Here is a 13,931-nt window from a genome sequence, read left to right as displayed (position 1 = left end):
AAAAGTCTAATACTAGGGGGCATTCATTTAAGGCGAGAGGGGGAAAAGTTCAAAGGAGATGTGTGGGGCAAGTTTTTTTACACAGATAGTAGGTATCTGGAATGTCCTCCCTGGGTGGTCATGGAGAGATATGATAGGGACTTTTAGACGAATATGCAAGGAATGGAAGGATATGGGCCAAGGGCAGGCAGTCAGGATTAGTTTAATTTGGAATCACTGTCGGCACAACATCATGGGTTGAAGTGCCTGTTCCTGTGCTGCACTGTTTTATGTTCTATGAACCACATATTCTCAGCACCTTCAGGTAATTGTTCTGACGGTGAAAGGAATAAAGGATTGGTTGACCCATTTCCCAAAGAGCTGAAAATGTGTTGCTGGAAAAGCGCAGCAGGTCAGGCAGCATCCAAGGAACAGGAGAATTCTCCTGCTCCTTGGATGCTGCCTGACCTGCTGCGCTTTTCCAGCAACACATTTTCAGCTCTGATCTCCAGCATCTGCAGTCCTCACTTTCTCCATTTCCCAAAGAATAGAGTCTCGCTTTTGCTTCAATTTACCTCAGATCCAAAGGCCACTTCGCACTGGCTCATTATTGTGCACATTGACAGCGGGTCCAAGCAGAAAGTGGCGACATCATCCATGAACAGGGAGGCTTTGATCTGTAGGCCTCCACTGTCCTTGGACTCCTTGCAATCCTTAGTCAGGCGTCCCTCTTGTTTGCATTTCCTGCAGAAAGTCACTTTGCAGTTTCCTGCCATTTGCCCTGACCTCCTGCAGGTTTGGCACACTCCAGGCTGGCCCACCTATGCCAGATGGCCTCAGACTTCTCTAATCATTAAGCTGAAGGGCAGATGGAGGATGGCCTAACTAGCATTCACTTCAGGGGCACCTTCACCTGCTGCTTGCTGGTCCAGATTCTGAGGGAGTCCATCACATCTATGCTACCTCTTTCAAGCTTGACATATCTTCTCAGGAAGGTCAGGACCTTTGCTGCCAGGACAGGGGTGTTGTACATCTGGATTGTAACAAACCAGTCGTTCGGTGCAGGGAGAATGAACAATAATGCCACAGACAGAACGAAGAGGACTCTCAGCTCCTTTCTCCTCAAAAACCTTCAGGAGACACTCACTTTGCTTCACATTCCTGAGGGTCGCATCAAAACCACCCCCACCCCTACTGAGGGGATCATGCAGACAGAAAACACCTGCTGCTTGGAACTCTCAGCAATCCAGAATAACTCTCCTCACTAAAAAGGTCCAGTCAACCGACGAATCTTCCCCTACTTTCTTCACAGTCATCCTGACTGTGTTTCAGATACAGGCACTAACAAAGGTCGCAGCTTTGGTTGACTGGCCACTGAATTGGCCAAAGCCAGCATGGAGATCCATCAAATGTATCTCAGCTCAACAGACAATCCTCTAAGTTCTCTTCACAATCACGGTCCAGCAATGGTCTCAGGATCTTCTGATGATGGAGGTTCACATCTCGTACGTGCTCTGTGAGAACCACCTTCTGAATTATAATATCTCCCCTGGGCACCTTGACCATATTTGGATTAGCCAATGTGGAAGGAAAGGTACTGCAGCTGAAAAGCATTATTTTCCAAACATTAACAATATGTCAACACCTTTACTATAGAAAACCGAGGGTACAGTTGTTTGTACAGTTGAAACAAATCGAATTAGAGCTCTAAGGAAGAGCCATTAAAAGTCATTTGTCAAAAAGCACGGATTTATGGATTCAGAATAAACAGCCACTACAATTAAAAGTAACTATGAAACCAGAGCATTGTGTCCCAATATATTCATTAATGTACTCAGGGCTGGAAATGGGCAACATAGACTAGCCAATAGACAGGAGGTTATCATGAATCTATTATATAGAAAAGAGTAAATATGTTTGATTCTGGACACTAGACTTTAGGAAATGTAAAGACAAAATAGATTTATCACAATAGCTCGAGAGTAGAGGAACTACTATGGGAGATATATCTTCAAATTCATGGGGAATTAATTCAGTACTGGAGAAAGAGAGAGCTTCTCTGTTGAGATGGGCTTCATTTGAATTGTGCTGTGACTCATATCTTGGTGAACTTCACAACTGTGGCTGCAGGTAGGAGCTGTAAACTGTGAGTGGGGGTGGGTTGAGTGTGGGGTGCTGGAAAAGCACAGCCGGTCAGGCGGCATCCAAGGAGCAAAAGAATCGATGTTCCGGGCATGAGCCCTTCATCAGGAATGAGGCTTGTGGGTCTGAGCTGAAAGATAAATAGGAGGGGAGTGGGGTTGGGGGAAGGTAGCTGGGAAAGTGACAGGTGGATGAAGGTGAGGGAGATGGTGATAGGTCAGAGGGGGGAGTGATGGACAGGCCCAGAGAGCGGTCTGAGTTGGAGACTTGGGACTGGGATAATGTGGCGAGGGGGGGAAATGAGGAAGCTGTTGAAATCCACATTGATCCCGTGTGGTTGCAGGGTCCCAAGGCGGAATATGAAACGTTCCTCCTCCAGATGTTGGGTGGAGGACCACCACATTTTGGTGGTGGAGGAGGACCAGGACCTGCATGTCCTTGACGGAGTGGCAGGGGGAGTTGAAGTCTTCAGCCACGGGGCGGTGGGTTTCGTTGGTGCGGGTGTCCCAGAGATGTTCTCTTTAAAGATCTGCAAGAAGGTGTCCTGTCTCCCTGATGTAGAGGAGACCACACCAGGTGCAACGGATACAGTAGATGAGATTGGTAGAGGTATAGATAATTTTCTGATGGATGTGGAAGGATCCATTGGGGCCTTAAACTGAGGTGAGGGGAGTGGTGTGGGCGCAGGTTTTGCACTCTCTGCGGTGGCAGGGAAAGGTGCCAGGAGTGGGGTGTGGGCTCGTGTGGACCTGAAGAGGGAATCGCAGAGGGAATGGTCTCTCTGGAACACTGATGGGGGTGGAAAGGGAAATACATATCTTTGGTGGTGGGGTCCGTTTGGAGGTGGCGGAAGATGTATGTGGAGGTTGGTGGGATGGAAGGTGAGGACCGTGGTGGAAGGGGGGGTTTCTGTCCTTGTTGCATTGGGAGAGGTGGGGTTTAAGGGCGGTGATGCGTGAAGTGGAGGAGATGCACTGGAGGGCATCATCTGTGGGCGGCATGGTGGCACAGTGGTTAGCACTGCTGCCTCACAGCACCAGCGACCCGGGTTCAATTCCCACCTCAGGCAACTAACTGTGTGGAGTTTGCACATTCTCCCAGTGTCTGCATGGGTTTCCTCCGGGTGCTCCGGTTACCTCCCACAGTCCAAAAATGTGCAGGTCAGGTGAATTGGCCATGCTAAATTGCCCGTAGTGTTAGGTGAAGGGGTAAATGTAGGGGAATGGGTCTGGGTGGGTTGTGCTTCGGCGGGTCGGTATGGACTTGTTGGGCCGAAGGGCCTGTTTCCACACTGTAAGTAATCTAATCTAAGTAATCTAATCTAATCTAAGTAATAGAACATAGAACATAGAAGAATACAGCGCAGTACAGGCCCTTCGGCCCTCGATGTTGCGCCGATCAAAGCCCACCTAACCTACACTAACCCACTATCCTCCATATACCTATCCAATGCCCGCTTAAATACCCATAAAGAGGGAGAGTCCACTACTGCTACTGGCAGGGCATTCCATGAGCTTACGACTCGCTGAGTGAAGAACCTACCCCTAACATCAGTCCTATATCTACCCCCCCTTAATTTAAAGCTATGCCCCCTTAATCTAATCTAATCTAACCTCGTGGGAAGGGAAGATGCGATCGTGGAAGGAGGAAGCCATCTGGGACTTTGAGGTGGAATTGGTCATTCTAAGAAAGATACAGCAGAAGTGGAGGGTTTTCCAGCAATACACCTCTCAACTCTGATGTCCAGCAACCGTAGTCCTCACTTTCTCCTGGAGTTTCAACTGAGAGAAAGTTTAAAACATCAAAATGTAATGAGAGAGTCAATGTGCAAGGTTGTGAAGAAGTGAACAATAAAAAAATTGTGATAGGAAGGGGTCAGAAAATACACATGAGAAAGCAGCAGCAGAAATTAGAATATCAAGTACAAATGTCAATGCTTAAGACTCACTATCTGAATTCACACATTCACAAAAGAATTCACAAAAGATAGACGAGTTGACAGCACAAATTGAAATAACTGCATACAACCTATTAGCTAGTCTGGTTATGTGGCTGTACGGTGTCCAAAACTAGGATTTCAATATTCAGCTTTCTAGAAGAATAGATAAAAAGTAAAGCAGGTGGGATAACTTTGTTAATAAAGCATAATATTAATGCTGTGGCAAACAGTGATATAGGTACAGCAGATCATGATGTGGAATTTGTTTGGAAGATCCCACTTCCTCCCCATAGCCTCTTCAAACCTCCTTCCCATCCTCACCTGCTCTCTTGATCCCCAATCCCTCTCCATACACTCTTCAGAACCCCTCTCCCTCTCCATACGCTCTCCTGATATCCTAGTAATTCCCATTTCTACTTCCTAACTTGATACCATCCTTTGTCAGCCCCATCTACTCCTTATTATCTAGCTCCAAGCTGTCCATCCTCCCTCAACTATGTTCCCCTTCTGACTCCAAAGTCTCTTCTTCACCTCAGTCAAAACATAGCTGCAAACTTTCCTTCTCCTAATCCCATCAAGTATAGTCCAGTTCTCCCTGCCCACCCCACTCCTTCACCTCCCACCTGCCAGTACCCCTCCTCCTCTTTCCTCTCATTCCCCTTGTCCCAATTTGTATTATCCAGGTCCTACAGACCATTGAGCCCCTCACCTCTTGTCGGTCGTACGAGGAGTTGAGGAAATCTTCATAACGTTTTCGCAGAAACTGGCCCAGCTCATACTGCTGCCTCATCCCAACCTAGAAAAGAGCAGCAGAAATCCCTGGTCACTACTGGAGGAGACCAGTCAGCACCACATGTCAGGAAGGGGACAGAAAATACACACAGGAGAGCGCAGCAGAAATTAGAACAATCACAAGGGTGGGATCCACAATCCTGACAGGTGACAGCATCCTCTGAAGAGGTAGGCAGGTGGTGACATGAGCTATTGGGGTTCTCAGCTCAGAACAAAGGGCAGATACTAAAACTCAGTACACTCAAAGAGGCCCAGTAGCTTATTGTCAGTGCTGACTCGACAGACAGAAACCAGTTGTTACACAACCTTGTTTGGCTGAAATCTAGGAACCCTGTCAGATGACCAAAACCTCTCTTCTTTGATTACAGGTTTCATTGCACAGCTTGTGAACCCCTGTTTCAGTTTGGTGGAAAACAATTTTAACTGTTAACATGGAGCCCATATGAATCTAACTGGTGACACCAGAGCCCAAGTCTGCATCTTGCTCCAATCTTCTTCGAAATCTAGTTCTGACAGAAACTTTGTATCAGCTGGAAAAGTGAGTATATAACTGACGTCAGCATGCTTTCATCAACTTTAAGAAGGAAGTCAACCAACTCCATCCACCTACTGGGTTTCAGGACTCCGTCTCAAATTATATGAATGAATGCCAAATTAATGTCCGTGTTCTTGAGTTTTGTATTTCCAAGCATGCATTCTGTTGTTCATTAACCTAAGACTTGAGCATGAATGAAGCATCTTTGTTTAAATTTGTACACAAGATATGGATGCTGCTGGTTAAGTCAGAATTTATTGATTGACCTAATTGACCTCAGGGCTATTAAGAGTCAACTGCATTGTTGTGGGTCTGAGACACATGTGGTCAGACCAGGTAAGGAAGGTAGTTTATTTCTCAATAGGACATGAGGGAACCATATGGGTTTTTCCTAAAATCAACGATTAATTCTTTATTAGATTCTTACTTGCAAATTTTTGTTGAATTCAAATTCCACCATCTGCTGTGGCAGGATTTGAACTGAGGTCCCCACAACATCATCTGAATTTCTTGATTATTATCACTGGGCTACTACGAAGCCATTGCCTGCCCTATGTTTTAAACTCTGAAGACAGGTTGATACATGAAATATAAATTGGACTTCACATTAAGGATCTTGGGGTGGGGGATGAAACAGAGCAATGCACCACGACCAATTTCAAAAGTGCGCGGCATGATGGCTCAGTATGTGGCACTACTGCCCCACAGCACTGTGGGCCCAGGTTCAATTCCAGCATTGGTTGACTATCTGTATGGTGTCTGTACTGTGTCTGTGTAGGTTCTCTCTGGATACTCCGGTTTCCTCCCACAATCCAAAGATGTGCAGATTAGATGGTTTAGCCATGGTTAATGTGGGGTTACAGGGTAGGGTAGGGGCTGGGTCTGGGTGGGGTGGTCTTTGGACAGACTCAATGGGCTGACAGGCCTTTTCCTGCACTGTAGTGGTTCTATGATTCTATGAAAATGGAAAAGAAATACAAAGAATTAAATCGCTGCTTAAACTTTCGCCCAATCCATAATAATTGGGCAACCCAACCATGACGAGGTCAATTGGACTTGGACAGCAGCGATAACAGCTTTGGGTGTCCAACAAGTGATACTCCCTTAAAGTCTCTGTACCAATGACTACCATATCAGTGTCACTAGGGTCAAATGGCTATCTCACTGTGTTGTTGAAGATCAGACATCTTGTCATTGGAAAATCAAATGAGCAGAATCTGAGGTGCCACATTCTTAACAATGACTACACACACAGCAACAGACCTCCCTCAGAGAGTAGCTCTCTGATCAGAATGTGGGGAAGTCAACACTGCGAGAAGGTTGGAGTGGCGGGTGTGAGACAGAGACAAATAAGGGAGGGGCAAGCAGCACTGACCTGAGTAAGCTGCCCGAAACCTTGCGGCCAGTCCTCCTCTGTATATGGATCTGTAGGGTATTTATTGATCGGTGAGCGGTCCCCATGGCGATAAATCTGGGAATATAAAATGAAGATTATGGCTGAATTCAATAATAGTTTAATTCTTACCAATATACATACAGTAAATAAAAGCCACATTCAACTGCAGTCATCTCCTGGGCTGTGAGAAAGAGGAAGACACTTGTACATGCACAGAATGTGAGTGAGAGACCTGCAAACATATGCCTGGGCCTATACTCACTGGAGTTTAGAAGACTGAGAAGTGATTTTATTGAATCGTGCAAGATTCTGAGCAGCCTTGACACACGTTGACAAGGTGTTTCCTCTCCTGGGGAAAGCAAGAGAAATCCAGTGCCCAAGTTTCACAAGAAATTGTTTCCCATTGTCATGACAGTGACAGGAGGAATCTATTGATAATCAGACTCCACGATCCTAACAGTCACAATGTAAATGTGGTCAATCAATCACCTAAACAACAAAACGCTTCTTTTTTGTACTTCCAGCCAGGACAAAAGAAACATTGATCATGCTTCTTTAATTAACTCAAAATACCCCCACTTACTATAAACAAAAAATATTGAAAAGCAAGTGGAAGCTACTAATTAACATTTATGCTATACTCCAGAATTAATCTGTATCAAACACAAACACAAACTCAATTCAAAAATTCAAGTCTCTGCTGAGATGATATGGGCCAAGGGTCTGTAAACAAAGGATAAAATGTGATGACTTCATAGGTACACTGACATTTCTGTTGATGAAGCCAAAAGATGGCCAGCTCTGATTCCAACTAACTTGGATTCAAGTCTTAGAAACATGGTCACAATCCCACTTTCCAGGTTTCACCAGGTAGACATTTGGAAACTCTTAGGTTCCCAGGAATTTTGATTAAGAAACAGGGTTCCTGGAGACTTGCTTGCAGTTTCAGTGGTGTCTTCCTTAAACTTGAAGAGCTCTTCCTAGGAGAAATAGCCCAGATGGATCCGATAGCAGCAGGCCATCCACAGACTAACAAACCACTAGGGGTGCTGTAGGATGGTAGTCAACCATTTCCTTCCAGACAACTGATGCCATAACAATGTCAGACCAGAAGAAACTCAACCAGACAGAAATGAACAAAACATGACAAACGGTTCATCCACCAGAAGCATCACCATGACATTAGGCAAGTGTTTCATCACGTAAAGAAAAATATTGATCTTTGTTCCTAAGAAGGAAACACACACCCAGGAGCACCTCAAATAGGAGAAAGTGTGGTGATCATCAAAGCTTCGCCATGAAAGACATGGCATGGAGGGAAATGAGATCTGCATCTGTTGATAATAATACAAGTATGGAGGCATGATATAATTACATTGAAAAATTACATAATTACATGCTAATTACATAAAAATTCAAACATGTCAACGAAGGAGAAATGCAAATATATCAACGATGGGAAAAGGTAAGCATTCAGAGCATGAAGACGACTTGGAGTAGATGTAGTGTAAGGCAACACCAATCAATAGCATGTCAGATAAAAGCATGGAAGTGGTGTCAGATCATATGACACTGTGTGCAGCAGGACTTGCAACAGAGTGATCTCTCCCTCTCTTCATTACTGTAGCTCAACAAGTGTTTCTGAAGACCAAAGCTGATCTACATCCAACTCCAAGCATATTTTTAAGATCCACATGATGCATGAGTATGTGCACGAATGCGACAGAAAGGAGAAAATAAGACGTGTGTACACTGGATTTGTTAGAGAACAGGTGACTTAAGATGAAGATTAGATTAGATTAGATTAGATTAGATTACTTACAGTGTGGAAACAGGCCCTTCGGCCCAACAAGTCCACACCGCCCCGCCGAAGCGTAACCCACCCATACCCCTACATCTACATCTACATCTACCCCTTACCCAACACTACGGGCAATTTAGCATGGCCAATTTACCTGACCTGCACATCTTTGGATTGTGGGAGGAAACCGGAGCACCCGGAGGAAACCCACGCAGACACGGGGAGAACGTGCAAACTCCACACAGTCAGTCGCCTGAGGCGGGAATTGAACCCGGGTCTCCGGCGCTGCGAGGCAGCAGTGCTAACCACTGTGCCACCGTGCCGCCCACATGAAATGTGTCTTGGTTCATCAGTACTCAAGAGGATCATCAGAGAAACATGAAACCTTTGACAAGTCTCCTGTATTTTTGCACTCTGCCGAAACCTCACTTCCTAAACATTCTCGATTCGAATTCCCCAACACTGACAGCTATGTATTCTGTTGTTAATGCCGCACCAATCTGGAAATCGCTTCCCTGAAACCTCTCCCACTGTCAACCTCTCTGAGGGGCTGACTTTACCTTCCAAGGTTTTGATCACTTTATTGGAGATATATCATTAAGCTGGAGAGGGTTCAGTAGAGATTTACCAGGATGTTGTCAGGAATGGAAGGTTTGAGTTATAAGGAGGGGCTGGATACGAAGGAATTTTTTTCATTAGTGCATAGGAAGTTGACTTTATAAAATCAGGAGGAATATAGGTAAAGTTAATGGCAGGTGTCTCTTCCCTAGGGTGGGGGATTTCAAAGTTAGGGGGCATATTTTTAAGGAGAGAGGAGAAAGATTTGAAAAAAGACACGAGGGGCAACTTTTTACACAGAGAATGGTTCATGTGTGGAATGAACTTCCACAGGAAGTGATAGATGTGGTTACAGTTATAATGATAAATTCATGAATAGGAAAGATTTGGAGGGATATGGGCTAAGTGCAGGCAGGTGGGACTAGTTTCAGTTGGGATTATGGTCGGCATGGATTGGTTGGACTGAAGGGCCTATTTCTGTGCTGTATGATTCTATTGTTCTAATATCTCCACACTTGGGTCAATGTAAAACCCAGATTATCGCTGGTGGGATGCACTTTCAGATGCTTTACAAGATAAATGGCATTATACAGATGCAAGTTGTTGTCATTACCCGTGCAACGTTTTGGGACTTCCCAAGAGCGTGAAAGGCACTAAAGGAATGGAAATCATTCTTTCTTTTAAAAGCTGACATGTGAGGAGCAGCATGGTGGTCCAATTATTAAAAAGAAACCAGAAACTAGATTAGTGAGATAAGGAATGAGGAGGGAGATGGAACGTGTCCTGCAAGGTGGACATTGTAGCTGTCCTGGTGAATTACCCTGTCATCCTGCAAATAAAAGCAAAGCACCACGAATGCTGGAGAGAAGAAATAAAAACTGTAAGTGCTGGAGAAACTCAACAGGTCTGACAGCATCTGTGGTGGCGGGGGGGCAGAGAGAGAGAGAGAGAGAGAGAGAGAGAGAGAGAGAGAGAGAGAAGCAAATGTTTTGGGTCCAGTATGACTCTTCTTCAGAACTGGTTGTTCTTCACTTGTATTTATCTTGATCAACATGATGTGGAGGTGCTAGGGACAAAGTCAGAAGTCACACAACACCAGGTTATAGTCCAACAGGTTTAATCGAAATCACAAGCCCCCAGAGCGCCGCTCCCTCATCAGGTAACCCGACTTTGTCATGTCACCTGATGAAGGAGCGGCGCCCCGGAAACTTGTGATCCCGAACAAACCCTCTGGACTCTATTCTAGTGTTGTGTGACTTCTGGTCTTGATCAATGAGACCAACAAAGCATCCAATTGGGAATATCTATGAATTTCTTTTTCTTAAATCTGCATTTTAGCTTGTGAATTGGAATTACACAATATATTTTTGATAACACCTGGAAACATTGGGATATTCTCATTTCTTGGTGGAGTGAACTGAGTCATAGATACATTGGAAACCGAGGCACGAGTAGGCCATTCGGCCCTTCTAGCATGCTCCGCCTTTCCACATGATCATGGCTGATCGTCCAACTCCGCATCCCATTCCTGCTTTCTCCCCATACCCTCTGGTCCCTTTACCCCCCAGAACCTGAACCCAAACTAAACCAGAGTTGTGGATGCTGAAGATCCTGAAACAGTAACAGAAGATGTTGGAGAAATCCGGCAGGTGCAGCAGCCTCCATGGAGAGAGAGGAAGGGTCACTGGGCTTGAATCATCAGCTCTGTTTCTCTCTTCCCAGAAGCCGCCAGACCTGCCGAGCTTCTCCAGCAATCTCTCTATTTGTTTCAGGTCTAACTCCCTCTTGAAAACATTCAATGTTTTGGTCTCAACCGCTTTCTGTGGCAGAGAATTCCACAGACTCCCCACTCCCTGGGTGAAGACATTTCTCCTCATCTCTGTCCGAAATGGCCCTCCCCCCGTATCCTTAAACTGTGACCCCCTGGCTCTGAACTCACTGGTTATTTCATGAGGGTTCTAACTGCAGCCTGGGACATGTTGAGAGCCCATTGTGGGATTTCTTCACTGTTCAAGACGTTACTCTTCTGTTGGGATTTTACAAGGGGATCTGGAATGTCACTGGATCTGGCGATCTCCCTGCTATTTATTTCCCTGGGACAACAGCAGCAATCAGGGGTGGTTTTGAGTTGACAGAGACCTGCTCAATGTCCAGTTCCCAAAGGCACCTCCAGATCCTATCGATGGGCCAGACTGGGTGCTGCTCAAGGCAGGAGTGACCTATAAGTGTTGTGTTTCGAACATTATTTATGTGTGGAAGGCATAAAAAATGAAGCTCTGAGATTATACGCATTTGCAATGCTGTCAAGCTCGCTTAGATATTGTCTCCGCAATGGAGAGGTGGTGGTGTGGCGGTAATGCCATCCAGTGGACCAGGCTAACAGTCTGGCACCTTGTTAAAGGTCAGAGAGATGATGCCCTAGTGATATTATCCTGAACTATTAACCCAGAGACCCAGGTAATGTTTGAGGGACATAACTTCAAATCCCATCATAACAGGTTTGAATCCAATTTACAAAAAAACTGGAATTAATTCTCTAATAGTATCAATATAGGGGAGAAGGAACCCATCTGGTTCACTAACGCCCCTCTGGGAGCGTGGGGGAAGAGGAACGGCTGTCCTTACCTGGTCTGGCCTGACAAGTGACTCGATACCCAGTGCAACATGGTTTACACCTTCCTGCCCTTTGGGTGTTAAATGCTAAACTGTGTGACACTGATATCCAAAATGAATTAAAATTAAATGGTGGCCATGAAACTACCAGAAATTGTTGTTAAGAACCTGATCCCTTCAGGGAAAGATACCTGGCCATCCTCACCCACATGGTTCCATGTTTGAAGGTTCATAAAGGCCTGACAAGCAAGTCAGATTAAGGACAAACAGGGATGGGCAATAACTGCTGGCTTTGCCAATGATGCCCACATCTCATGAGAGGAGAGTAATTCCTTAGCTTGTCTCAGGAATTGACACAGACTTCAAATTATTTCTGTTGGAAGACTTTGACAATGAGATGTAGACAGCTAGAGATAAATTGCATTCTGCCTTCCTGTTGATTCAGTCAAGACAGTGGAGGGAGGATTGACCTGGATGGTTTGGGAGCTTACCATTATCAAAAGCAAAGTTTAGGGGAATGGAGTTTTCTTATACTGAGACTGAATATATTCCAGATCTCTGAAATACTGCAGACAGCACTGGGCAATGTAGATTTCAGCTGGTTTATTAGACTTCCGCTGTAACCATGGAACTAAAGGACACAGGTATATTTTAACAAGCCACCTGGGAGACTGCACTTTTGAAAACAGATAGAGAAATGTGTGCAGGGATAAGCTGAGAAGAGAGCACATCAAGAGTCTACAAGAGAGAGTGAAAAGGTGGAATGAAACTGGTTGGTTATCTACGTTGATATAATACATTAAAAATGCTGTATTCATGTGCTTTCCAGAAACTTTTTCCATTATAAATTCCTTTGCTATAGAAACTGCCTGTGTAAGCTCGTCACATCACAATTAAACCTCCCCCAACTTCCATTATAAATGTGGATATTGGAATTTATAAAGGAAACATAAAAATAAGGGCCTAATGTAAGACTTAAAAACAGGACAGAACTTTAGCTGAATGCCTTGGTCGAATTATACCTCACTCTCTTACCTCATGTCATCTGAAGGCTACACTTGTCTACACTCTCCCTGCGTCACAGTGCAAGACCTTGAATTGCGGTTGATGAAAATCTACAAGCTCTTATGTCCATGTTTATCATGGAAAGAGCTTTCATGGATGTTTCTTGCTATGGTTAAATTTCAGGACACAATGAGGTGTTGAAGAATTGGATAAATGGGAGCTGGTCAGTCATGATCTCATTGACTAGCAGAACAGCACTGAAGGGCCAAATGGCCTCCTCCTGTTCCCAAGTTCCAAGCTCTGCATTTTGCATCTCCCAGCTTAAAGAATGGCAATGGTCCAACCACAGATCGTCTGCTTTCATGTGCAGCCGGTTTGCAGTTTAACAATAAATGATGTAGACAAATTCTCATCCGCATGGATCTGTCACTTTGTCTTCCCCAAGATAAGTTCCTACATTCACAGTTATGTTATCTAATTTAACATGGGACACAGTAGACTCTTCAGTTCATCCTCCAATCCCCCCAGCCCAGTGAGGAACACTGCTCTACTATCACAGAAAGGAGGGTGTGATTACTGTAAATTGTGCATTCAAAATGGAAACATATTTATTATGTGTGCCCTGGTTAAGTTACACCCTGCTTTCTAACCACGCTTCAATTGAAGACGACACTTGGTTTCCATTCTTTATGCAATTCTATGGGAGATCGATCAGCCTAAGTGTCCATGTTATACAGGTTCCGACGTTTTTCATGATTACCTTGTGGGAAGTATACAGAGTCATAGTCATAGAGATGTACAGCATGGAAACAGACCCTTTGGTTCAATTTGTCCATGCTGATCAGATATCCTAACCTAATCTAGTCCCATATGTCAGGACTTGGCCCATATCCCTCTAAATCCTTCCTATTCGTGTACCCATCCAGATGCTTTTTAAATGCTGTCATTGTACTAGCCTCCATCACTTCCTCTGGCAGCTCATTCCATACACGCATCACCTTGTGCATGAAAAGGTTGCCCCTGAGGTCCCTTTTAAATCTTTCCTTGCTCACCTTAAAGCTATGCCCTCTAGCTTTGGACTCCCCCACACCAAGGAAAAGACCTGGTCTATTTAGCTTATTCATGTCCTCATGATTTTATAAACCTCTATAAGGTCACCCCTCAGCCTCCG

General features: G+C 44.8%; 1 protein-coding gene across 4 annotated transcripts in view; it reads right to left on the bottom strand.

Moving 5' to 3' along the window:
- LOC140493467 (lysosomal acid phosphatase-like) overlaps positions 1–13,931 on the bottom strand; it is a 129,208-nt gene that overhangs the window by 91,025 nt on the left and 24,252 nt on the right. For all 4 annotated transcript variants that reach the window (XM_072591927.1, XM_072591928.1, XM_072591926.1 and 1 more), the window contains exons 2-3: positions 6,763–6,858; positions 4,770–4,856 (exon numbers count right to left, since the gene is read on the bottom strand). In XM_072591927.1, coding sequence (XP_072448028.1) covers positions 4,770–4,856; positions 6,763–6,858 — 183 coding nt within the window. The remainder of the gene's footprint in view (positions 1–4,769; positions 4,857–6,762; positions 6,859–13,931) is intronic.

The sequence above is a fragment of the Chiloscyllium punctatum genome, chromosome 22 (genome assembly GCF_047496795.1).
Source record: "Chiloscyllium punctatum isolate Juve2018m chromosome 22, sChiPun1.3, whole genome shotgun sequence".
NCBI classification, from domain to species: Eukaryota; Metazoa; Chordata; class Chondrichthyes; order Orectolobiformes; family Hemiscylliidae; genus Chiloscyllium; species Chiloscyllium punctatum.
Note: the sequence above shows the minus strand (reverse complement) of the source record. Positions and strands in the feature narration are given on the sequence as shown.